The 12,389-nt window shown below is 41.7% G+C and overlaps 1 protein-coding gene across 1 annotated transcript in view; it reads left to right on the forward strand.

Annotated features, from left to right (window-relative positions):
- The first annotated feature begins 8,331 nt into the window (after positions 1-8,331).
- Positions 8,332-12,389, forward strand: part of CRTAP (cartilage associated protein) — a 22,554-nt gene continuing 18,496 nt past the window's right edge. The window contains exon 1 of the mRNA XM_006905727.3: positions 8,332-8,877. Coding sequence (XP_006905789.1) covers positions 8,407-8,877 — 471 coding nt within the window. The 5' untranslated portion in view covers positions 8,332-8,406. The remainder of the gene's footprint in view (positions 8,878-12,389) is intronic.

A 12,389-nucleotide genomic window follows, 5' to 3' on the forward strand; every position in this document is an offset into this window, starting at 1 on the left:
GCTCTGTCACTTAATAATTGTGCAAATAACTGTGTGCCTGTGGGCAAGTTACTTAAACTCTCTGAGCCTCACTTCCTTCATTGGTAAAATAGGGATAATAATAGCAAACTCACTGGATAGTGGGGGAGTCACCAGAGGTCATAGCTATAAGATGTTTGGCACATACAAGATGTTAGTGGGACAGTTGATGAAATCAGAATTAGGCCTGTAGGTTAGTTAATTCCCTGATTTGAATAGAGGTACAAGACCTAAAGATTAAATAATAGTTTTGTATTAATTTATTGATTTTGATCATTGTGCTGTGGTTATGTAAGAGAATATCCTTGTTTTTAGGAAAGAAAAGGGCACCATCTTTGCAACTGACTCTCAAACAGTTCAGAAAAAAATGTGTATATATACACACACACACACAGAGAACCATAAAGCAAATGCAGTAAAATGTTGACATTTGGAGGAATCAATCAAGGTATTCTTTGTACTGTTTTTTCAGCTTTTTTCTAAGTCTAAATTATTGCAAAATTAAGTAAAAATTTAGAAAATCCTTAGCAAATGGCAGACTCTACTTTTTCTCACCTTCTTTCCCAGCCTATAGAGCCATGGTGATAATATGCAGCAGGCATTTTTAACTGAATTGAGGCAGAAAGTGTTTACACAGGGGTTGTGCTAAACAAACTAAAGCCTGCTGCCTGTTTTCATATGGCCTGCCAGTTAAGAATAACTTTTTACATTTTTAAATGCTTGAAAAAAATTCAAAAGGAGAATAATATTGTGTGACATTTGAATACAACATGAGATTAAAATATCAGTGTCCATAAAGTCATATTAGAACAGAACCACTCCTGATTCTCTACATATTGCATATGGCCACTTTGACACTACAGTGGCAAGTGAGTAGCTGAAATAGAGACCATCTGACCCACAAAACCTAAAATATTTTTTATCTGACCCTTTATAGTAAAAGCTTACCCAAAGACTATAGACTGTAGTTTGTTTCTAATACTTAAAGTACTTGACTTTGTTTTGTAGGTGAACTAGCGATAATAATAGCCATTGTAGTACTGAATGATTTAGCAATGGTGTGTCACTCTGCCTCACCATCCAAGTAATATGTTACCACCCATATTTCACAGATGAGAAAACTGAGGCACACTGGAGTGAAATGACTTGCCAATTGCCATAGAACCAGGAAGCGATGGATTCTCTAAAGCCACATTGTCTGAATTTCAAGCCTGACTTATTTTTAAAGGGCCTGCTTCTTTCTGTCCATACTTCATTTTTTAGTTCCTGTCCAAGTGTGCATACATAGTGTGCTGAGATGTAAAACCTCCTGCTCCAAGATAATGGGGATATGAAATGACCGTAAGAAAGCTGTTGTCCTGTTAGGGACTCATCTCCAATGAGAAAGATGTTCACTTAGACAACTAAATATAGCACATGCTCTAATAAAGACCAGTGCTACTTAAAAATGTGATCCGAGGACCAATAGTATGAGATAAGTATAGGAATTTGAAGTAGATATTTAGAAACTTGTAGCAATTTGAAAAAGTTTGTTGACTCTAATAATGAAAAGGTGGATGTGAATTTTGTATGTCTATTTTTATTTTCTTTTTCTAGAAATTTATTTTGATCATATTTTTTTACAACAGAATCAGTCCTTGATAGATGAGAAAGAGTACTTATAACCACAGAAACAAAACTGATCCTTCACCAAAGGTAGTTTGAGAAGCACAGAGGCCTCACCAGTAGCATAAGAACAATGAAAGGAAGAGAGGTGTGTGGTGTAGTTACACAGATGAAAACTTTGTTTTTCTTTCCTAACAGGGCTTTGCACACAAGTTAAGACTCAATCTCCACCCCTTTGATCAATCTATTTTCCCTTATGGTCCCGACAAAGCTTTCTTACTCAACAAATTTCAAGTCCCGATGTCATTTCTGACCTATCTTTCAGTGTAAAAATTTAAGTAACTTTACATTTCTAGTATTTAAAAAATTTTATCAAAATAATTATAATTTGGAATATGTTTTAGGCGTATTAAATGATATATGTTAAAGGCAAGGAAAAAGCAATGCCTCTGCTAAAAAGACATGACCACTAATTGTGATGCATGATTGGATCTCGGATCAGGAAAAAAATAATAATTACAAACAATATTATAGGATAACTAACAGAAATTGAATATACACTATGGATTATAAAATAATATTGTACTAATATTAAATTTTCAAATTTCGATGATACTGTGTCTTCAACTTACTCTCAAATGGTAGTAACATGTATATACATATTATATATTATACAATTGTACATATATATTACATATGTTTAATGCGAGAGTCAATGATGGAGCAAATAAAGCAAAATGTTACCAATTGATGAAGTAGGTAAAGGGCATACAGGAATTCTTATATCAAAAAATTATTTAAACGACTAAAGAAAAGTCTCTAGCCTGCAGATGTGGACAGTTCTACACAGCAATTCCTTATCTTTTTTTACATGTCTTTAAGTCTTCCAACAGAAAATCCTGAGACCTCTGTCCTGGAGTTAAGTTGTATAACCAACTGATGGGTACGGTTATGAAAGAAAAAAAAGATTAAATTTTGAAATCATTGACCAAGAATTTCCCCACAGCTCCAATAAAAGCAGCTATTTATCAGGAATGACATGCCATATGACAGTCACAAATGTGAGGATGTCCTTGTCTCCATGTTGTCAAAGTCTCTTTCAGTTTCTAAAAACATAAATATGTCTTTGAGATCTCTAAAAATATAAAACGCCCCAAGCGAGGCCTGCCTTAGGGGGGAAAAAAGGAAGACTTTGTTTTAAACACTCTTCTATCTTTTTTCTATCACCTTACCATATATGTCAAGAGCTTCTGCTTCCACAAGGTCTCTCAGCCACATTTTTGTAGGGTTATTTTTCCCTGCTTTATGTTTGATCTAGGTTGGTTGTTTCTTCCTTACCTGGGCCCCTAGGTTCAGCCCACTCTCTTTGTCTTCATAGCCACGTCTGCAGTTTGGGCTCGCTTCTTTCAAGAATCATGGGACTTTTCTAGCTCAATTGAAGGTTACAACTAGATATGGCCAGAAGGCCTATTTGTTCTGATAATTACCACGTTGGCCCACCAAGGTCTTACATTTTATATAATTACTGGAGTTGTCCACATTTAATCGGGGGAATGTATAAAATCTAGATTTCCAGTTTCTTTTCAAAGATCAAAAGGTCTGGCCACACCAGGCCCATGGTTCCATGCGGTGACAGTAGACAGGAGATATGTGTTGGGACTTTTTCTTAGGCAGAGTAGGTCCCCCCAGTCGGCAATAAGCTCCATCTGGTCCATGTCACTCTTTGACATGATATGCAGGTATCATGAGAGATTTAAGTTTGCCAGTTCTGGGTCAAAAAGTCCAGGCAGTAATTTGATCATATCTCTATGATTCATGTATCAGACACATCAGTGTGGCACCTGAGAATCACTACTCACCTCTCTCCCCAACTCTAGGCTACCTGCTCCACCTCAGCTGCCCCTGCAGTACACTTGCCACCCCAAACCAACCACCTGGAGTCTCTGGCTCCTCCAGACACTTTTGGACTCACTGGAAAAAAGCACCATGCTTCCCAAGTAGCTGCCCAAAAAGGCTAGGTGGTGCAACCCAGAAGGGCAGGCTAGCTCACTCCCCATGGGGAAACAGCACAGTGGAAGACTAGAGGTGGAAAAGAACCGGTAAATAAACAATCTCTCCCTTCCTCCTTCAGATTAACTATCTCAAGGTGTGGTTTCTCTGTATGGCCTGTCCAGAGACATGTGGTCTTGGAGGTGTACCTGCCAAGAAACTGGCTTTATGTTTTCAAGGCTGTTATGAAGCAGGAGCCAGCATAGCAATGCATTAGTTTGTCTTGCTTCTCAACCTTCCCTGCCTCATTTCTCTCTCCCCTTTCCCTCTCCCCTTTCTCTTTCTCTCTCTCTCTCTCTCTCTCTCTTCGTTGTACTTCCCAAATAAAGCATTAACATTTATTTCTTGCCTCAGACTCTGTTTTCTAGGGAGCCCATGATGAGATAATTATTTGCTCAACATAATGAAATTGCCCTGCAGCCTACCATTTCCTGTATGCATTTCTTGAGCTTTCTCCAACCTTGGCTTTTGGGCATGTCCTCTTAGATTTTGCTTTTAGGATCACAGGTCACAACTCATCTCCCATTTTAAACCCAGATTTAATGCCTCTTTCTTAATGAAGTAACTACTGATGGCTCTTTCTGAAGAAAATATCTAATTTGTGACATTTATCTTTCTCTGTGTTATGGCTCTTTATGTTCTGCGCCTTCATTCAGGCCCTCATCTTTCTTATTAGAATCACTTCAGGGGTTTCGTATACTGCTTTTTCACCTTTGGCCCCGTCATCTTGTTTCCCAGTTGAGCCTCTGCATGTGCCATTCCCTCTGCTAGAAATCTTTCCTATTCTGTTTTGCCTCCAGCCAACCTCTATTTCATCTTCTCAGACCCTTCAAAGGAGTTCAAGCACGGCCTCTTGTAAGAAACCTTCGCAGACTCACCCTCAGACTAGATTACTGCTATAGACTGAATGTTTGTGTGTCTTCCAAATTCATACGTTAAAATCTAATCCCTAGTGGGGTGGTATGTGGAGATGGGTCTTTGGGATCATGAGAGCCTAATGGGATTAGAGAGCTCTCTTGCCCCTTCTATGAAGACACAGCAGGAAGCTGGTTTTGCACCAAATCTGTTGACATCTTGATTTTGGATTTCATGAATTGTGAGAAATAAACTTCCATGATATAAGCCATCCAGTCTATGGTATTTTGGTTACAACAACCTGAACGAACTAAGACAGTTACCCAGCCCTTTTTGGGGTCCACACAGTATTCTGTTCACCTCTCCATTCTAGCTCTAATGAGAGGGTAATTGAAGGTTTACTTATTTGTCTTCTTCAGATTTTGAGTTCCCTGGGGAAGAGTAGATACCATTTCTCTAATACAGTGCCTGGCACGCAATAGTTCACTAAAGGTTTATGTAACAAATGAAAAAAAAAAAAAAATAGATGACTTATTTCCTCTGCTCAACTGACAATTCCTTACAGTAAAGGGGATGTACTTGATCCATCTTTTCTTTCTAGGGCTAAGGGCGGGACCTGGGTACAAGGTGGATACTGAATAGCATATTGAAAGAATGAATAATAGCATATTGAAAGAATGAATAATTCTTTCAATATGAAAGAAAATTTGTCATTAAAATCACTTGGAGAACGCTGGCTCAGATGCAGCTCTGATGAGGCTGAACAGTCCCATAAGCAGGGGTCAGCCATGGTACACATTGCCTTGTTTCACTTCCTTTTACAAAGTGTGTTAAATTGTAATGGAAAGCTATTGTTCCCTATATTCCTACCTACCCACTCACAAACCCAACTGACAAAGCAGAGTAACTTGCTGGGGTAAATGGGGAGAGACTGCTATATGTGCCCTGTGGCCTCTGCTCAAACATTGCCTCCTCATGCAATCTTCCCCCACTCCATCCCATTCACTTATTTTATTTTCTTCATATCACGATTGCAATTTTTTTCCCCTAAGAGTTGTTTAAAAATAACAAGTAATCTTAAAAATATCTTTAAAATATATGTATGGCATAGAAAACGAAGCAGTGAATATCCTCATACTCCCTTCCCTGTAGCCCATGTGACTCTCCCAATTCTGTGCCCTCCCTTCCACCTTACAGGGAATCACTATCCAAAGTTTGTGCATATGGTTCCTTTTTCATTACAGTTTTACCCTTTGTGTTTGTTATGAGGTAAGACTATATTATTTGCATTCCTAAATAATATCTTCTATACTTTAGCATATTTTAAAACTTTAAACAAACGGACTCATTCTCTATTTTTAAAAAGATTAACTGTGTTGTTCTGTGTAGTTGTGATTCTTTCATTTCCCCTTCTGTAAAATATTCCTCCATGTGCACATACTCTCACTTAAGAAAAATTCACTCTTCTGTTTACAGACAGGTTACTTCTGCTTCCTGTTATTAAGAACAGTGCTGCTATACACCAAAAACATTTACTAATTATGAAAGGAAAAAATGAGGTGGAGAAAATGGACACAACCTTAACAAAGTAATCAAAATTAACATCACTGAGAAGGGGCAAACATCATGTCCCTCACACACAACATCAGAGAAGGATGCCGTATTGCTTCTCTGGTATTCTAGTCATAAGACCTTAATCTGAATCTAATTATGAGGAAACATCAGAGAAACTCCAAGGTTTCATGAGAGACCTCTTATAACAGTTCCGTATTCTTTTTTTTTTTTTTTGATAGACTATTTTAAAGAGCAGCTTTAGATTTGCAGCAAAATTGAGCAGAAGGTATAGAGATTTCCCATATACCCCAACCCTTATGCACAGCCTCTCCCACTATCAGAATCCCACAGCAGCGTGGTACATCTGTTACAACTGATCAACCTACACTGACACATCATAATCACCAAAAGTCCATAGTTTACAATAGGGTTCATTCTTGGTGTTGTACATTCTATTGGTTTTGAAAAATGTATAATAACGTTTATCCACAGCTATAGTATCATACAGAATAGTTTCACTGCCCTAAAAATCCTCTGTGCTGTGTTTATTCATCCCTCTCTCCCCTCAATACCTGGTAACTACTGATCATTTTACTATCTTCATATGCCTTTTCCATATATGCCTTTTCCAGAATGCCATGTAGTTGGAATCATCTAGCATGTAGCCTTTTCAGATTGGCTTTTCTCACTTAGTAATATACACTCAAGACATGACTCCATGTCTTTTCAAGGTGACTCTATGTCTTTTCATGGCTGGATAGCTCACTTTTATTATTATTTTTTTTTAGCACTGAATAATATTCTGTTGCCTGAATATATCACAGTTTATTTATCCATTCACCTACTGAAGCACATCTTGGTTGCTTTCAAGTTTCGGAGATTATGAATAAAACTAGCTATAAACATTTTGTGTGTAGGTTTTTGTGTGAACATAAGTTTTCAACTCATTTCAGTAAATACTAAAAAGTGTTTTTTAGAGATTGCTGGATTATATAGTACGTGTATGGTTAGTTTAGCAAAAAATGGCCAAACTATCTTCCAAAGTGTATTATTTTGCATTCCTACCCGCAATGAATAAGAGTTCCCTTTTACTCCACATCCTTGCCAGCATTTGATGTTGTCAGTGTTTTGGATACTGGCCATTCTACTAGGTGTGTAGTGATATCTCAATGTTGTTTTGGCTCGTATTCTTTAAAAACATCAGTGACATGACAGGAAAAGCTGAATAGGTCCAGACTAAAAGACACTAGATAGAGGTGACAACTAGATGCAATATATGATCCCGGACTACATCCTGTCCAGGGAAAAAGTGCTATAAAAGACATTATTTATACAGTCGACAAAACTGGAATAGAAATAGATTAAAGCCTCCTGCCATTGTTGAATTTGATCATTGTATGTAGTTTCATTCTTAGGACATAATACTGAAAGATTAAGGGGGAAGTAGGCCTGATGAATGCAACCTACTCTCAAATGATTCAGAAAAAACCATATAGATAATATAGATAGAAAAAGGAAATGTGGCACGATAGCAATTTGTGAATCTTGATGAAAGGGCATAACGAGTTCTTTGTAGTATCCTTACAACTTTTCTGTAAGTTACTTCAAAATAGTTTACAGAATTTTTTTAAAGTGCTGCTTATAACATTCCACTCCTATCTTTTAATGCACACGTACAAGTTTCTGGAGTCTATTCTGAAGAGTGGAATCGCAGGGTTGTAAGGTGCTGCATCTTCAACTTGGCTAGCTAAATAGTCTACAAAGTGCCATCCTTATTTTATTTTTATTTTACTGACATCCTTATTTTATTTTTCTCTCACTGAAAGGTAAAGTGGTTAACAGTGCTGTCAAAATCTAGGCCTTGGTCCCGAAGCATCAGCCTTACCAAGGTGCTGCACGGTTAGAAATGCAAACCCTCAGACCCCTAATCCAGACTTGGAGAATCAGAAACTCTAGGGGTACAGCCCAGGAATCTGCGTTTCCACAAATCTTCTAAGTGATTAAAAAGTTTAAGTAACGCTAATCTGTGATCCATTAGGGCAGCATCTGGCTTGCAGACAGCTGTCCCCAAACCAATAAACAGTGGAGCCCCCAGCAAAGGTTAGTGGTTAGTGCAGGGACCAGAAGGCAGCGCGCCCTTCCCAGGGAACCCGCCCGGCACCGGCAGCTACGCCAGGACCCCCCAGCTGGGTGGGGAGGGGCGGCCGGACGGGGCGGGCCACAGGCGGGCGTCCCCGCCTCCTAGGCATTCGGCCTGCCGCATCCCGCCGCCCTTCTCCTCCTTTTCCTTCTCTCTCCTTTCCTTCCTTCCTTCCGCCCAGCGCAATGGAGCCGGGGCGCGGGTCCGCGGCGGCGCTGCTGGTGCTGCTGTGCGCGGGCTGCGCGCTGCGCTCCGGGCGCGCCCAGTACGAGCGCTACAGCTTCCGTAGCTTCCCGCGGGACGAGCTGATGCCACTAGAGTCGGCCTACCGGCACGCGCTGGACCAGTACAGCGGCGAGCACTGGGCGGAGAGCGTGGGCTACCTGGAGATCAGCCTGCGGCTGCACCGCCTACTGCGCGACAGCGAGGCCTTTTGCCACCGCAACTGCAGCGCGGCGCCCCAGCCCGATCCCGCCGCCGGCCTCGCCCGCTACCCAGAGCTGCGCCTCTTCGGAGGCCTGCTGCGCCGAGCGCACTGCCTAAAGCGCTGCAAGCAGGGCCTGCCAGCCTTCCGCCAGTCGCAGCCCAGCCGCGAAGTGCTGGCGGATTTCCAGCACCGGGAGCCCTACAAGTTTCTGCAGTTCGCCTACTTCAAGGCAAGTCCGCCGGGCCCCGCCCCGGCCCCGCCCCCAGGCCCCGGCCCCGCCTCCATCCTGGGCCGCGTGCCACAGCCTTTTCTTGACCCGTCTCTCTACCACCCAGCCCTGCCAAAGGACGCCTCCAAATCCTGTCCATCCCCCTTCATCTTAAATAGAAATGAAATACTTTTCTCGAAGTGTTGTTATGAGGCAGGGAATACGTACACAGAATATCTAACGCAGTGTCTGGCACCCAAGTAAGTGCCTGGTAAATTTTCCCTGTTATTGGAAGACAGACTACTCTTTTCAGTATATGCCATTAAAGTCCCCTTTTCTCAAATGAGTGGTGATTTTCAATAATAGAGCGGAAGACGACCTAGGAGCCGGCTAGTCCCTTTTAAAGAGGAGGAAACTGAGGCTAGGAAAGGGCATAGACTCGCTGGGAGGACGCATTCCTGTCTGGAGGAACTGAGCTTGTGCGCTGTGATTCATCAGAGTTGGCGCTCTCATCTAGAATTTAACAAGGCTGTCTTCCTCCTTTTTGCGGCTACTTAGATTCTGTAAGTAGTCTAAAAATAGCCACAGATTGCAGTTCTTTATCCTTTGAGTCCTTACTCTGGGGACCCACAAGTTTTAGGAATGGGCCGAATTCCCTGTTCAGAGGCTTTACCTTGGCGGGTCTTCACCGGGTTTTGCCAACAAAGCCCTCTCAAAGCCCAGTTTCTACTTTACCTAATCGAAACGGTTTTTAAATGAACTTATTGCATTTATTTTAATGACTACAAAAAGAGGTTCATGGCGTATGCCAGATTCTGGAGGTAGAAGTTGGTTGTTGTTTATTTATTTATTTTTAAACTTGGCTTTTAGTCTTTAAGGCTGCAAGATCTGTTTTTCATATTTTCTCTGAAACAGCCACGTGTATGTCGCATTCATATGAGCAACAAAATAGCACACAACCCCCAAAAGGAGAAAAGCTGGGTTATTTCCATGCTTAGGTACAGTTTTATATAAAGTATTAGTTTTGTGAATGTTTGACCTGGCAAGAAAAAAAACAATTTTAAAATAGAACCAGAAATAAGATTAGTAAATTTCCAGGACATTGAAAAATGATGGCTGGCTCATGCAAGCACTGTTTTTTAAGCTAAAAAATGACTTGTTTAATTCTCTCTCTTTTTTTGTATAGCTTTTGGCACAGTCAGAACCAAATTTGAGTCACATAATCAAGGGGAAACATTTTCTTTTAAACCTTGAGAATAGTAAAATCTCTCATTTCTTTAATATACAGATGAATTTGAAACAAGTGGCATAGGGAGGAGGAGAAGAACATTTTATGCAATGTGACCCTAAGGCCTGGGTTTTCTCCCTCATCGAGGCATCCTCAAACATTGGGAAATTCATAGCTTCCCTTTGAAACCCTGTATAGGTCTTATAATAATTACTTACTTAAAAGTCAGTTAAATACCATTCATCTTAGTATTTTGAGATCTCTTATAGGACAGAAAAAAGTTAAGAATTTTATTTAAAAATCAGATTCTTCATTGCTTCAATTAAAAATCATTGAAAAACCAATTTTAGGTGGTGATAGTATATGGTTCATTATTTTTTCCCTTGATTGATGTTTATATTTTCAGATTGTTTCTGGGTAGAGAGAAAATAATTGGTGACAAGCACATACATTCTACCTGGCACCTAAAGGCTGGAGGTAGATACTAGAGATAGATGGCTCTGCCTGCTGTGGCAGGATTCGGGTAGATGTTCCTATGCTGGCCTGATTTGCAGGCCTCTTTCCGTAATTAAGGACAGATGCCTGAGTTGAACGCGGGGATGGAGATGGTGGGTTCAGAGAGAGGGGTGAGGAGCTGTGAGTGTGTGATCTCATAGAGAAGGGGCCACGCTCCTGGTGTGTAGCCCTCAAGCCCACCATACGTTTCATGTCATCACCCTGTCTTAGATTCATGTCACTAGCTGTGGGTTCTCTCTGTGGCTGCCACCTCCTTGAAATGCTCATCTTCCCCACAGGCTGAGGACAAAGTGAATCCCAGCACTTTAGGAAATCCTCAGTGACTTTGAACTCTGAGCAGACAGAGCCGGCCACCTCATAGGCACTCTGACCCCACCTTTACCTGGCCATGGACTATGTTCTCTCTCAACCTCAGGCCTGCCACCACATCAAGACGAATTTAAAAGTGGCTCCTTGGGCAGGTAGCTGGGGGCTTCTCATGCAGGTAGCTGTTTCTCAGGAACCCATGGCAGGGTAGGTGCTCCCAGCCACCTTCTCCAAAACCTGCCTAGAGTCTCTCAGAGATTTAGCTGCCATGATGTGGCTTCATGTTCCAGCTGGCAGAGCCTGGATTAAAGGGAATAATCACCCTTTCCTTTTCAGGAAGGGGTTCCATTTTGAAAAATTCAGGTCCTAAATAAGAGGCCTTAAAAATCCCACTCTGTGCTTCTTTTTTTAAAGTGCTCTTCTGAGAATCAGAGAATCTAATTTCATTGACAAATGCTTTAAAAGGGCTGTATTCATACCTACTCCCTTCCTTCGAGCTGCCAGACTGGACTTTTTCCTGCCAGGACTGTAAAGTTTTCCGTAGAACTCTTTCAAAGGCAGTGAGTGCCACTACAGGCCACTACCTGGTATTCCCAACACATCTGCATTGACATCTGGGAGTCTGCCCTCATCACCACCCACCACTTCTCTATTGCAGCCACCACCATTGTCTCCAAGTGACTTAGCTCCAATTCTGGGGTAATTCCATACAGAAACGTGCTACTTTTTGATTCTCAGAAATCCAAGTGTACCAAATGTCCCTTTATTTTCTTTCTTCAAACCTAATTGCCTAACCCCTGCCTCAGAGTATCTCTCCAGATTGGCAGAAGGAGTCTGTACACATGTACAGGTGCCGCCCCTGCCCCCCACCAGCTTGTGCCCTGATTCCAGGGGACGGCCAGAGCCAGAACATCAATGTGGAGCGGGGGGCCCTGTGGTTGTTGATCGTGTGTCCACACAGGGAAGTGTTCATCTCCGTGTTTGCCTGCCTTCTTGAGCTGCCCCATCCCCCAAACACACCATTCCTCCCTGAAGACTTTTGCCCTCCTGGGCTCTGCCCACAGGGCTGACACGCCTGCAGCTCCAGGGCCACAGACCTTGCTGCTCCTGCAGACCCCAAAGGGAACTTTTTTTCTAGCCTAGAGGATTCCCTTTTCTCCCTCTTCTTCCAGGCCAGTCAGCTTCTTCCTGCGGCTCCCGTCCCAATTTCCTTCTCTCATTATGCTTTCCAAGTTCTCTCAAGAGCACAGGACTTTTGTCACATGAGTAATTTCTGCTCTCTGACTAGACAGCTACCACCCATGAGGCAGTGAAACTCAGAATCAGTTGGCCACCACCTGACTGGGGAGAAAGGAAAGGGGAAAAGAGAGGAAAACATGAACTAATTTTATAAAAATATTCTGTAGCCATAATGTCATGTCCAAATCACTGATGCTTACTATTTCCTGCCTTGCCCCAGGACGTGTGCCCAAGGGCAGGAATG

This window comes from Pteropus alecto, unplaced genomic scaffold (genome assembly GCF_000325575.1).
Source record: "Pteropus alecto unplaced genomic scaffold, ASM32557v1 scaffold10, whole genome shotgun sequence".
Classification (NCBI taxonomy): domain Eukaryota; kingdom Metazoa; phylum Chordata; class Mammalia; order Chiroptera; family Pteropodidae; genus Pteropus; species Pteropus alecto.